This window comes from Mastomys coucha, unplaced genomic scaffold, assembly GCF_008632895.1.
Source record: "Mastomys coucha isolate ucsf_1 unplaced genomic scaffold, UCSF_Mcou_1 pScaffold12, whole genome shotgun sequence".
NCBI classification, from domain to species: Eukaryota; Metazoa; Chordata; class Mammalia; order Rodentia; family Muridae; genus Mastomys; species Mastomys coucha.
The window spans coordinates 26,970,718-26,983,718 of NW_022196894.1; the positions used below are offsets into that span (position 1 = coordinate 26,970,718).

Genomic DNA, 13,001 nt, shown 5'->3' on the forward strand with positions numbered 1-13,001 from the left:
GGGAGGGAGGGAGAGACTGGCCACAAGGAAACCTGAGAATCTAAACCAGACTTTACCTTGCCTGCCATTTCAGAAAGAGATGGCACCAAGGAGGAAAGGGTTCTGGAACCAAGCTGGACATTATTTAGCATTTAGTAACCATTGAGTCATTTGGTAGCTTTGGTCAAAACCTTCCCAAGTCCTTGGTATCATCCATAAAGAGATATCCATCCCAAGTATTTTTGAGAAATTGTGGCCCCACACCAATAGCTACTTACCCCACAGTCATTGGCACCATCTCCACACATACCTACAAAGTAGCTTTAAAAGAAGAAGACCAAATGAATTGAGTTGTAGAGGTCAAGGCTGGTTTATTCATAAAGCTAATTTCTCTGGTTTTAAAAAAAGTAACCGGGGGGGCTGGTGAGATGGCTCAGCAGGTAAGAGCACTGACTGCTCTTCTGAAGGTTGTGAGTTCAAATCCCAGCAACCACATGGTGGCTCACAACCACCCATAATGAAATCTGACACCCTCTCCTGTGTACTCACTTATAATATTAAATAAATCTTTTTAAAAAAATTATTTATTAAAAAAAAAAGTAACCAACCTTACTTAAGGGTTTAAACTTTTTATTGTAAGGATGTTCCCACTAAGAGACTGGGCAAAGCAATGTGTGACTGCACACTTCTCACAGTGGATGAGAAACCTAGGGCATCACTGGGCACCTCATAGGCACTTCACCGATTAGAGAACAGTTTCCCCTTCACAAAAAAATGTTAATGATCACAGCTATGCGAAGAGACAGCACAGTCGGGAGGTTGCATAATTTTATCAAGAAACCAGATCTACCACTGAACCACCAATGCAAGTTCATTTTTTTGTTTTTGTTTTTTTGTTTGTTTGTTTGTTTGTTTTTCAAGACAGGATTTCTCTGTAGCCTTGGCTGTCCTGGAACTCTGTAGACCAGGCTGGCCTTGAACTCAGAAATCTGCCTGCCTCTGCCTCCCAAGTGCTGGGATTAAAGGCGTGCACCACGACCGCCCAACCCAAGGAGCTGAAAGGTTTGCAGCCCCTTAGGATGAACAACAATATGAACTAACTAGTACCCTCAGAGCTCCCATGGACTAAAACTCCAACCAAAGAGTACACATGGTGGGACTCATGGCTCCAGCAGCATATGTATAGCAGAGGATGGCCAAGTCGTTCATCAGTGGGAAGAGAGACCCTTGGCCCTGTGAGGGTTCTGTGCCCCAGTGTAGAGGGATGCCAGGGCAAGTAAGCAGGAGGGGGTGAGGTGGTAAGCAGGGAGAGGAGGGAGGGAACAGGGGTTTGTTTTAGTTTTTGTTTATTTTTTTTTTTTTGGAGGGGAACCTGGGAAAGGAGATGTAAATAAAGAAAACATCTAATAAAAAAAATAAATAAAATCTTAAAGACAAACAAATAAAGAAAGAAAGAAACCAGATCTAGGTTTTTGTCTTCTCACTTTGCCATTTTTAACATCAATTGTTAGTCTGGAAAGTGACTAGTAAAGTCATAATCATAAGCACTGGGTTTCGGAGGAACTGTACCCTGCCGGTGGTCATGAAGCACCAAGCCCAGGCATTGAAGAAAGAAAGAAGAGGTCCGCTTCAGCATGGTGTTCACGGTTGGGTGAATACTCTTGTCTGGAACTGTTGGCTAACATAATGAACAGTTGGTTTCTTAGTTCAAGAACTCACAGGATGTGTTATACTTTGTTTTTATACTGCTATAAGTAGCCAGTTTACTGTGAATCGCTTCGTGGTTTTGAACCATGACAGGACTCTCCAAGTAGAGAAGCTGCCTTAACGACTAAATCATGTAATTGGGAAGATGGAGTTAGAGTGGGGATCACATTGATATGGTCCACCATGAGTTTTTCTTAAAAGCAAATGTGTTGTCAAAAGGTTGAACTCTGACACTCATCTCATCTGCAAAAGGAGACTCTTAGTATTGAAGTGTCCTACTGATGTGATAGGAAGATACTCTAGCATAAGAATATTTTAATATTGAGGAATTTGATGATCCTCTCAATTATAATTGTGATGGTAGATTATCAGAATGAAGCCTAAATTCTGGTTCCTCCAGTGGCTGGGCTCACACTCTCCCTGTCTCAGTTCACACTGTACCCTTTTGTGACCCTGTGTTCTCTTACGACAGTTCTTAGCTTTGGGTGCAACAATGACTTGTGCTAGGAACTTTACGAAAATGCTATGTTCAGGGCCCACAGAATCAATGAAGCAGACCTCATGGGGCTAATGGAAGAAGAGTGGATCTGAGGGAAAGGAAAGGTAGGCAGGGAACTAGGAGGGGTGGAGGTAGGGGAAGCTGTGGTCAGCATGTAACATACATAAAAAATAAAAATTTAAACAGTGTTCCAGCCTCATATGAGCAATTAAGTCAGTGCCCCTGGAAAGCGTGGAACAGATAGTGCTAATTTTCTAAGTTTCCCAGTGACTGTCATCTGCTCTGGGTAAGGACCCCTGCCCCACCTTAGCTACACAGAGCCCTGTGCCTTTTCCATCCCCTCTACTGAGGCCTCCATCACTTCATCATGGGGAAAACTACTTACTCCAGTTTCTGGAACTCTTCCACCAGGCTTGACTTTTGCCCAGGAGACATTCTTGCAAAGATGGTCCCATTGATCAGTATCTGCAACAACCACAACAACAACAGGTTAATAAAAAAAAAAATGAAACATGTTTTATTATGGCAGGTAAGCACACACAAAACATAGAAACTCCTCCTCCACCTCCTTCTCTTCCTTCTCCTCCTCCTCCTCTTCTTTGTATTTTAAGATGGACATTGAGACTTTTGTTGTCAAATAAATCCAGTGAAATCAAAATATAAGTATTTATAAAATTAGTTTATTTTTTAAAAAATGCTCTATGCAATTGAACCCTGCTGCCATGGGGAATACTGCCTTCTCTGCCATATATCCTGAAAAATGTTGAGCTTTAGAGAAAGTTGAACCAATGGAATCTGAGGTATTACAACAGAGAAATACAGCAGGACCCGGGAAAAGGCAAAGACACAAGTGCTTCCCAGAAAACTTATTCATAACTAGCAGAAAATCACCAGGCGATGAGATAAAGACTGTTTGTGTTTTAATCACGTTATCTGGACTTGACCGATTCTGAAACTCAGATCCTATCCCAAACTTAATGAGCCCTGGAACGTGGATGGTTTGAGAGTATCATATCCTGCACTGGTTTCTCCTCTCTGCACTTTAAATTCTTCTGTATGACATCAAAGCGCCCCCTGCTCTCTGTGGCTGTAAACTCAGTTCAGCATATAGTCAAAGTCTATTGGTTTACAAATGACTTACTTCCCCCTAGTATGAATTTATTCCTTGTAAAAATAGCTTTGCATTTAGCCCCTTCAGAAAAGGGGACTTCTACCACAAACATAATGGCGCTCTCCTATCTTTTCCTGCCTTTCTGTTCCACTGCTGATCTCTTACTAAACTGCAAAGTGCCTACACCATGGCAACATGGTAAGAGCTGTGCAATGCCAAATCCTCCTTACTGCCATTTCCTAGGGCTGGTATAAAGCTCACTCCTCATGTTTATTATTTTCAGATCTAATAGGAAATAACAGTAACTTTGCAAAAAAAAAATCCCCTCTCTTTTGATATATAGAACTAGCTAGGTTTGGGTTTTGTTTTACATCTTTTTGTTTTTGTTTTACCCATTTCCAACATTGAAACTCTTTAGGGGTCATGCTATATGAGTGGCATATGCATGATCTGCATAGAAATGTCATTGTTTTCTTAAAACTCACCTTTGGCAATAAGCTGCTGAAATGTTGGCTTATAACATGGAAGGATTTTCCACTCAGGGCAAAATGGTAGCTGCCATTTTCTGGGACTTCTTTTTTGATGTTGATGTAGGTGTCCTGCAAAGCAAGGTGCAACTGTTCTATGTTCTTCCAATTGCTAGAGTGGTCAGGACCACAAGTATATCTGACAGCAAGGACTGAAGGTAGACTAGGGTCTTTCTTTAAAAGTCACATTCCAGCCCTGATCCCTTAGAGAACTCCTGCTTCTTTGCTGGACTGATCTTCACACACCACAGCCACTGGCAGATAAGAATAGCTCATATTCATGTCCTGTTCTCGTCTCAATGTAATCTCTGTAAGAACCAGAGATGTACACACTTCACACATTTCAAGTGTCAGATACAAGAGCATTACAAGGTAACAGCTCTCTCCTGGAAGTGAGAGCTTGTTGGGGCTCCTTTTTCTAACAGAATTAATATTGTTCCATGAGGACACAATGGAAGTAGAATACTAACAAGACTGGAGATAAATGAACAATTTTTTCCTACCTTGAAGACATAGTGTGATTACCTAGTGCACATAGGTGGTTGTCCAAGTGACCTAAGTCCCCTTTGAATCCAGTGGGGTGGCTGCCAGGCAAGGGGAAGTGTGGGAAGTTAAAGTCACAGCTCTGCTTACTGTGTTCTTTCTAATAAGAAGCCAAAGGCTCCCTAAGAATAAAAGAATGATTACTGTCAGAAGCCAAGGTAGTCTGAAGCTTAGAAGTAGGAAGAGTGGAAAACTGGCATAATTGAGTTCCTATTTGTTAAACACCTGGAGAAGTTCATTGACTTGGAGTTGCCTCAAAACTTGAGCTAGTCACAACTACGGCCATCACTGCATGGCGAGTCAGAAAATACAGCAGAGTGCTTGTGTTAGGAATACCTGACTCCCAAATGGACCAGGTTTCTTCTCTTCCACTAATTTCCAAGAGATAGATGCTGATGAAGAACCGGTGGCTTCATTCGCCTCAACAAGAATGACTTTCTGGCCTTGGGAAACCATCCCAGACTTCCTAGCCACTGTTATTGCAGTCTGAAGATTGTCACCTAGAATAAAGAAAGAACATCCTAAGACGATGGTGAAGAGAATGCACCAATCCACACAGCATTTGAGAAACTCGCTAAGGGTTCCGTTCTTGTATTAGGTATAATGGTAACTACTAAGGTTGCTTCAGCCTGACCAGGAATTTCATAATCTCTTCTCTGATTCTGACTCTTTTTCATCATGTTACTTTATAACTTACTGGGATATTTTTGTCAGCAAGCAGGAAGGAAATTTTTAAATGTTTTTTGCCATTGATTACAATCTTTATAAATGTGTAGGAAGCCTTTCTTTCTTTTCTTTTTTTTTTTTTTTTTTTTTTTTTTTTTTTTTTTTTTTTTTTTTTTTTTTTTTTTTTTTTTTTTTTTTTTTTGGTTTTGTTTGTTTGGCTTAATATCATACCCAGTGTCTCTTCTAGTAGAAATAGAGTGAGTCCACTACCATCTATCTCCCCAAGTAATTACAACTGAAAACCAAACAATAGCCACAGAGCAATCACCCAAGGACTTCAGAAAGTCAACAAAAGCAGGCAGACTGTGGAAGGGATGAGACTGGAGAAGCGAGCTAACAAGGGACGGATTTCTCAATGTTTACCTCTCTCCTCTGAAATGTGTGGCTTGAGTATGTGTCCTAGAATGTACCCTAAACTGTTCAGGCAGCTACAACCAAGAGAAACACAGTGTTTCGCCCTAGAGCAAGTAAAAAAGGAGGTGGAGGGTTCTCTGAGAGTGTAGACTATCAGGAAAACCATGGGAAGACAAAAGCTGCAGAAGAGAGCTAATTGACTGTTTGAACAGTGTTAAGTCCCAGGCTCTATACATGTGGAGCAGGTCAGTAGAAAAACATGAGTTTAAGAACTAAACTATGACATATCGCTCCCCTGCCATTTGCCATAGTAATGCCTAAACACTTGAGAGAAGTAGACGAAACTAGCAAAACGCTTCAAATTTAAGCTAATACTGAAACTACAACTTATAATCCAGAAAACAGAACTGACAACTAATTATTGACTAAAACAAGAAAAGACTGAATCTGGGTGGTAATAGTGCACACCTTTAGTCCCACTCCAGAGGCAGAAGCAGGAAGATCTCTGAGTTCCAGGACAGACAGAAGTTGGGGGAACTGAACATTCTGCCCTAGGTATTATTAGCAGGATCAACATTTGGTATGCTCAGTAACAACAAACCTGGTCAACTGTTGATGTTTAAAAAACAAAAAGAACAAAAACAAAAACAAAAAGCAATTGGGCTAGTGAGATGATTCAGCGGGTAAGAGCACTGACTGTTCTTTCGAAGGTCCTGAGTTCAAATCCCAGCAACTACATGGTGGCTCACAACCACCTGTAATGAGATCTGACTCCCTATTCTGGTGCGTCTGAAGACAGCTACAGTATATTTTATTTTTATTATTTTATAATAATAAGTAAATCTTTAGGCTGGAGAAAATAGGGACTGAGTGAATGCGGTCTACCGGAGTGAGTGGGGCCGACCAGAGCAAGCAGAGGTCCTAAAAGTCAATTCCCAACAACCAGATGAAGGTTCACAACTATCTGTACAGCTACAGTGTGTCCTCATATGCATAAAATAAATAAATCTTTTAAAAAAAACTTAAGAATACATTATATAAAAAAAAAAACAAAACAATCAACAGCAACACTGCCAATCATCAATTGATTCATGTGTTGAAATGATCAGATAGTGGTCTGTTTTAAAAAGATTCATTTATTTATTTATTTATTTTAATGAGTACACTGTAGCTGTCATCCGACACACCAGAAGAGAGCACCAGATCTCATTACAGATGGTTGTGAGACAGCATGTGGTTGCTGGGAATTGAACTCATGACCTCTAAGAAGAGCAGTCAGTGCTCTTAACCGCTGAGCCATCTCTCCAGCCCCAGATAGTGGTCTTAAGAAACTATTACTACTTGAGTTCTAGGCATAGAACCCTCATAAATGTGGAAAGACAGAATAGACCTCACAGATGTGTCCTCTGATCTCTATACATGTGCCGTAGCACACACATAATACACACAATATAACAATAAATGAAAATTTAAAAAGAAGTTATTATAAGCCTTCTTAACATGGTCATAGTTAACATTTATAAAAACAAACAGAGTCAGCCAATTAATATATATGGTTGTAATAGATAACTTAGAAATGAAAAATATAACACTTGGAATTTTTTATTCACTAAATATTTTAAAATAAACTAAATGTACTCAGGAGAACAAAGAGCACTGTTTTAAATGAACAGAGGCTTGGGTCATTAAAAGAACTTCCATTCTTGTCAGTAGAGACTAAGGAGAGGATAAAGAGATTGAAACTTGTGTGTGTGTGTTCGTGTGTGTGTGTGTGTGTCTGTGTGTGTGTGTGAAGAAAATTCCCCAAAGCCTGTAAGAGATTTTAATTTGTGAATTCCAAGCATCCCAGAGAAGCCCAAATAGGTTAAACTCAATGAGAACCACCCTCAGACATATGATAATCACAGCAGAAAGTCCAAGATAAAAGAAAAAGGCTATTAGAGAAAACTAACACATAGCACACTGTATATAATGCTCAAAATGACTGCAGACTTGTCATAAAAATCAGGAAGACTAAAGAAGACCTGCTGAGTAGGATGAATAGCCCAGATGTGGCAAGTAAACTGCAAAACCTGTAGCAATCTAGGGGTCACAAGAGCTGCTTAGGAAACAATGAAAGAGAGCATAGGACTGGCCAGGCAGCAACTGCTGGAGACAGGTGAGGTTGGAGTGGTCAAGACTAAAAACAGGAGGGAAACTCAAACACTGTAGAGGTGCCTGGAGTTGGGGTGTCTGTCTGCACCAGGGAGAGGTCTGGAGTGAAGGTGTCTGTCTGTACAAGAGCAAGGCCCAGAGTATGTGTGTGTGTGTGTGGGGGGGTGTCTAACCCCACATCCATATGAAGACACACTCAAAGCACTTCTCAACTCAACCAGTGATCTGAAGGAGAGAATGATCCTTGTTCATTACTGAGAACGATACCACGATTTGGAGAAGCTAGGTGACCTCCTCCTCAAGCCTTAAAGAAGAGGGCAAGATTATAAAAGTACAGCAATTGTTTAAAAAACTAGGTAAGAGAGTGAGAGAACGAATCCAGGAGGCTGTCGCAGACCTGTAATAACCTGTCATGTGAAAAATAGAAATCCAGGGTAAAAATATAATGAAAAGAGAACAAAGGCAATAATTAAATGAACAATGGAGAATATTTTCTTCACAGGAAGAAAAGCATATTAAAAGCATTCTGTTCCAGACTGAACTAGAGGAAAAGGAGAAGAAAAATATATGAGTACACTCAGTTAACATTTCTAAGTTCCAAAGTTAAAGAAGAAATATTATGTGTAGGTGAAGGGTGTGCTTCTTATAAGGTGCTGGCACCGTGTTTAATAATACCAGACTCAAAAGACAAAAACACCATTCACTCACAGACCACTGGGGGGAAAAATAAACCTATCTGCCCCTATGAAGACAAAGAGAATTGTTACAAGGACATGTGAGAAGTCAGAAAGCATTGTGTCCTCTGAGAACTATAAAGATGAAATGAAAAATACTCAAAGGGCAGAGCAGAATTTCCAACACAGGGAAAAGAGGGACTAAAGACAGAACTGGAGGGTGAACAGCTCTTATTCATATAACACCCCCCCCCCAAAAAAAAGGCTGCAGATAGACTGTGAACTTGTGTGCACTGGACACTCTCACGTCAACTTGGCACAAGCTGAAGCCCTGTGAGACAAGGGAACCTCAATTAAGAAAATGCCTCCATGAGATCAATGAGGCTGTAGGCGAGCCAATGACTGATGGGGAAGGGCTCGGCCCAATGTAGGTAGTGCCATCCATGAGCTAGTGGTCCTGTATATTCTTTAAAAAAGCAGGCTTAGCAAGTCATTGAGAGCAAGCTGGTAAACAGCACTTCTTCACGGCTGCTGCATCAGCTCCTGCCTCCAGGTTCCTGTCCTGACTTCCTTCAGTGATGAACCTTGGTATGGAAGTATAAGCCAAATAAACACTTTCCTCTCCAACTTGACTATCAGCATTAAACCCTAACTGAGACCACATGCAATGTAAGTGCTAATGATGTTCGAAATAGTGAGGGCTACTAAACTATCCCAGGAAGACCTAGAAGTCCGACTGGAGAGTAGAAAAGAAGAAAGCATACACTGTGCTGTTGATTGTGGGATCGAGAAGCATGGAGTGGATAAGTATGGAGGAAAACAGAAGGACTCCAGAGTCCCCAGCTCTCACCTTCCACTCAGGAGGTGCACAAGGGGGTGAGAGCTTTGGAAAGGATGTGTGTCAATCACACAAGCAATGGAGCTTAAAGCACAGTAGGAGAGAGCAAGACACTTGAAATATAAATTATGAAATATGTTATTCACCTGTAGTATCTTTCTCATTGAATATCCCAAGTTATGTTTATTAAGTAATGACATGTATTTCCCTGGAGTGCTTCTTCCTCTCCAACCCCTTGTTTATGAGATCTGAAGCTTCACATTAGAGTCAAGATGCCAATGTGTTATGTCCAGAACTAGAGATTCCATTTACTAATGGGCTGTCAGCATAGTTTATAGACCGCACTGACTCAGATACTTCTCCTTCTAATACTTGACAATAAAAATCATCATCTTTGCATGGCTCATATCTTCTTGTTATTCAGCTCTTATTTCAAATGCCAGCAATCAGAGAGGTTTCTCCTAAGCGCCTTGTAGAGAGTAGATGGTCAGACGCCCCTGACCAGACTGCCCTATTTGGGATTGGGTGGAGGGGCTTGTTTTGTTATGTGGGTTTTTTTAATTTTTTGTTTTGATTTTTTATAATTGTATTTTATTTTATGTATATGAGGATTTACCTGTGTGTATGTCATATGCATGTCAAGTGCCTGTGGAGGTCAAGAGAATTAGATCCCCAAAAGCTGGAGTTACTCATGGCTGTGAGCTTCTGGGTACTGGAACTCAACCATAGACCTTTGGAAGAGCAACAAGGGTCTTAAGTGCTGAGCCATCTTTCCAGCCCCTGGGTATTTGTTGTTGTTCGGTTGGTTGGTTGGTTGGTTTTGATTTCTTTTCTTTCTTTTTTCTTAGACAAGGTCTCATTCTGCATTTCAATCTGCCCCCAAACTCACTACGTCCTCATGGCTAGCCTTAAACAGGTGGAAAGTCTCTTTCTTCAGACTCTCAAGTAATGGCATGGATCACCATGCCAGCCCTCGGACTATTCCAATTTGTAGATCTCAAAACATGTGTTACACTATTTGACTACTTGGTTGTCTCTTGCCTCATGGGATGGGCTCTTGATGAGTAGCTTGCCCTTTTGCTGCCACCAGCCTAGAATGAAGCCTTGACATGGGTACGATATTTGTTAAGTGATCCCACCCTGTGCGTCTCCAAGGTGCTCCTGTTTCCATGATATACTGTGCAGCTCTACCTGTGATCATTACAGTCCGTATCTACTGGGCGGCTCTACCTGTGATCATTAGAGTCCATATCTACTGTGCGGCTCTACCTGTGATCATTACAGTCCATATCTACTGTGCGACTCTACCTGTGATCATTAGAGTCCATATCTACTGTGCGGCTCTACCTGTGATCATTACAGTCCATATCTACTGTGCGACTCTACCTGTGATCATTACAGTCCATATCTACTGTGCGGCTCTACCTGTAATCATTACAGTCCGTATCCTGGCAGAAATGAGTTCTTCTAACACAGACTTTGTCTCTTCCTTCAATCGATTCTCCAAGATCAGCAATCCCAGAAATATCAGGTCTGATTCCACCTTCTCCCTGATTCAACAGAAAAGCACGGGAGGCTTTTTTTATTTTTTTTACAGTAATGATAGCAAAATGGCAGGGTTCCCCATAGCATTGCCCCACCCTCACCACCCTGCATCCCCATCCCCTCTCCAACACTGCTCCCCAGCCACAAACAATCCTGCCAGGGAACAGGTGGAGTCAGGGCTGCAGTACTTAACCTAACTGAACCAAGAGGAAGTACTTATAAGACTAAAGTTGGCTTTGACCTTTGCAGAGAATTAGTTCATGACTGCTGGGGCCTCTGTGCGGGCTCAGATGATCTTCATCCCCTCATCTATCTACCACAGAGGGGAGACAAAGTAAGAAACAAGAAAAATAAAACAAAATACCAGTCTCTCCAAAAACTAAGGTTATACTGGTATCATTTTTAACCCCATAAGGTATGGTATAGATAAATAAATGAGTCCTTTCCTAAGACCAATCTGTACCCTCACTTTTTTCTCATTTGGAAGCTCTGTTCTTCTGTGTAGAATGCTCCTGCACTTCATGGAGGGCACCATGAAAGCATCTGCAAGAATATCCTACAGGACCAAGTATGGGGAATGCACTGGGGATTAGAGACGAGCATTCCTACAGTTCTACTATTTAGATGCAGATACAGAAACAAGATCCCAGCACTGCCTAATTCATGCTGAAATGCAGATTAAAACAGCACCAACTCAAGCCCTCATGCAAGGGGCACAGCATTGGTAGAGACGCTCCTAGAATGTTATGAATCCCTCCACTAGGTGGCAGGAAGCGGAGAGCTTCAGCTCCTCTTCTCAGACCAGATCTGGGAGAATGGCGTTCTCACTAACTCAGTACAGTATTTTAAGTTCCCTTATGATCAGTTGCCAAGCTATGCATCAACTTTTCGCCTTGGCTCCACATGAACCACTCACCGTGGATATGCTCTGCAATTAATCACGTCCAGACTTCCGCTCCAGACTGTTGGAGATTTTCTTATTTCATGGCAAACATTCGTTTTCAGGATCTGCCACAGAAATCCTGCCTATGTCCTGAGTCCCATATCATGCTGCCTGACTCTAAGGCTTCTCCAAAGGGGAACGACTGCACTCTCCACATCGTACTTCTGCCCTGGGTAGCTGGTTCTCCCTTATTTATCCATGCCTTTCAGTATTGGCTTATTGATCAGCCTCTATTTCCTGACGGGAAGCCCAGGTGATCCAAGATTCTACTCATTAATGCCCACGAGATGCCCACGTGCCAGAAGCCCTCAGCAAGCACCACCCACTCAGCACACTTGGATGCCTGCTTTCCATCACGTTTGGCCATACTGTGAAGAAAAAGTCATTTGCTCATTCTGGTTTCTCACTAGGACTAGACAGCATGTTAGACTCATCAGTATCTGTTGAGCACCTTCTAGGTAAGGAAAAGGAAGAGAAACTCTGTAGAGGCTGCAGGAGCTCCAACTCCAAGATTTCACATTTAAAGAGGAGGAAAAGATTAGACATGACCGCCTCCTTCATACGCAAAACTGGGAATTTTACAATGGCAGACACAAAATCTTGAGGTCTGTGGAGTCAAAGGAGGGGCAGGCATTTTTGGCTAGAGTTATTAGAGTCTTTATGAAGGAGATATTTGAACCTCCCTTCAAGGGTAACTTAACTGATTCCTGGTTAGAGTTTTACAGTCTTTCTCTGGCCTCACGCTTCAGCCACAGGACTTAGATATTTTCAGAGATTATATGACATGAGACACTAATAAATTACATTAGGCAAGAAAATAGCTGAAAGTTTAAACACCCTGGGACATCGTAGAACACCCATTTCCAGCTCCTCCGACTTGTGGGAACACAGAGCTCAATGACTGATATAATCGGGACACCACAGTTCCGATCTCAGCACACTGCTGCCTGGTGCGTGACCTGGAGGAAATGGATCTCCCTGCGTGGCGTTCTACTACGTCTTTGGCTCTCAGAGTTTCTATCTCCCAAATCCCTTCCCTCTTCCCTTCAAGCATATTAAATCTGAGCCAAAAAGTGAAAAGGAATAGTCTCCCACGACCCTGCAGTGTGGAGTAATATGCTGTTTTCCTGGTTCTTGAACTCACATTGTGTCTCCTGCAGCATCTACGCTAATAAAGACTAGTGAGTATAATACAGATGGTTGTTAGTCCTGAGACAACCTCTTTATTTCTTAAAAATTCTATGACCTTTAAAGAAATATGTATAAAGCAGGGCAAAAACTTCAATAAGACTTTTATATCAATGCTAGAAGTACTGTCAGAAAATATACTCAGACAGAGACATAGAGACATGTGTAAACACACACAAAACACACCCATCCACCCAGAGAGAGAGAGAGAGA

General features: G+C 41.6%; 1 protein-coding gene across 1 annotated transcript in view; it reads right to left on the reverse strand.

Annotated features, from left to right (window-relative positions):
• The window catches only part of Atp13a4 (ATPase 13A4), a 130,245-nt gene that overhangs the window by 21,233 nt on the left and 96,011 nt on the right, over positions 1–13,001 (reverse strand). The window contains exons 19-23 of the mRNA XM_031364600.1: positions 10,538–10,662; positions 4,703–4,866; positions 3,782–3,895; positions 2,571–2,650; positions 258–300 (exon numbers count right to left, since the gene is read on the reverse strand). Coding sequence (XP_031220460.1) covers positions 258–300; positions 2,571–2,650; positions 3,782–3,895; positions 4,703–4,866; positions 10,538–10,662 — 526 coding nt within the window. The remainder of the gene's footprint in view (positions 1–257; positions 301–2,570; positions 2,651–3,781; positions 3,896–4,702; positions 4,867–10,537; positions 10,663–13,001) is intronic.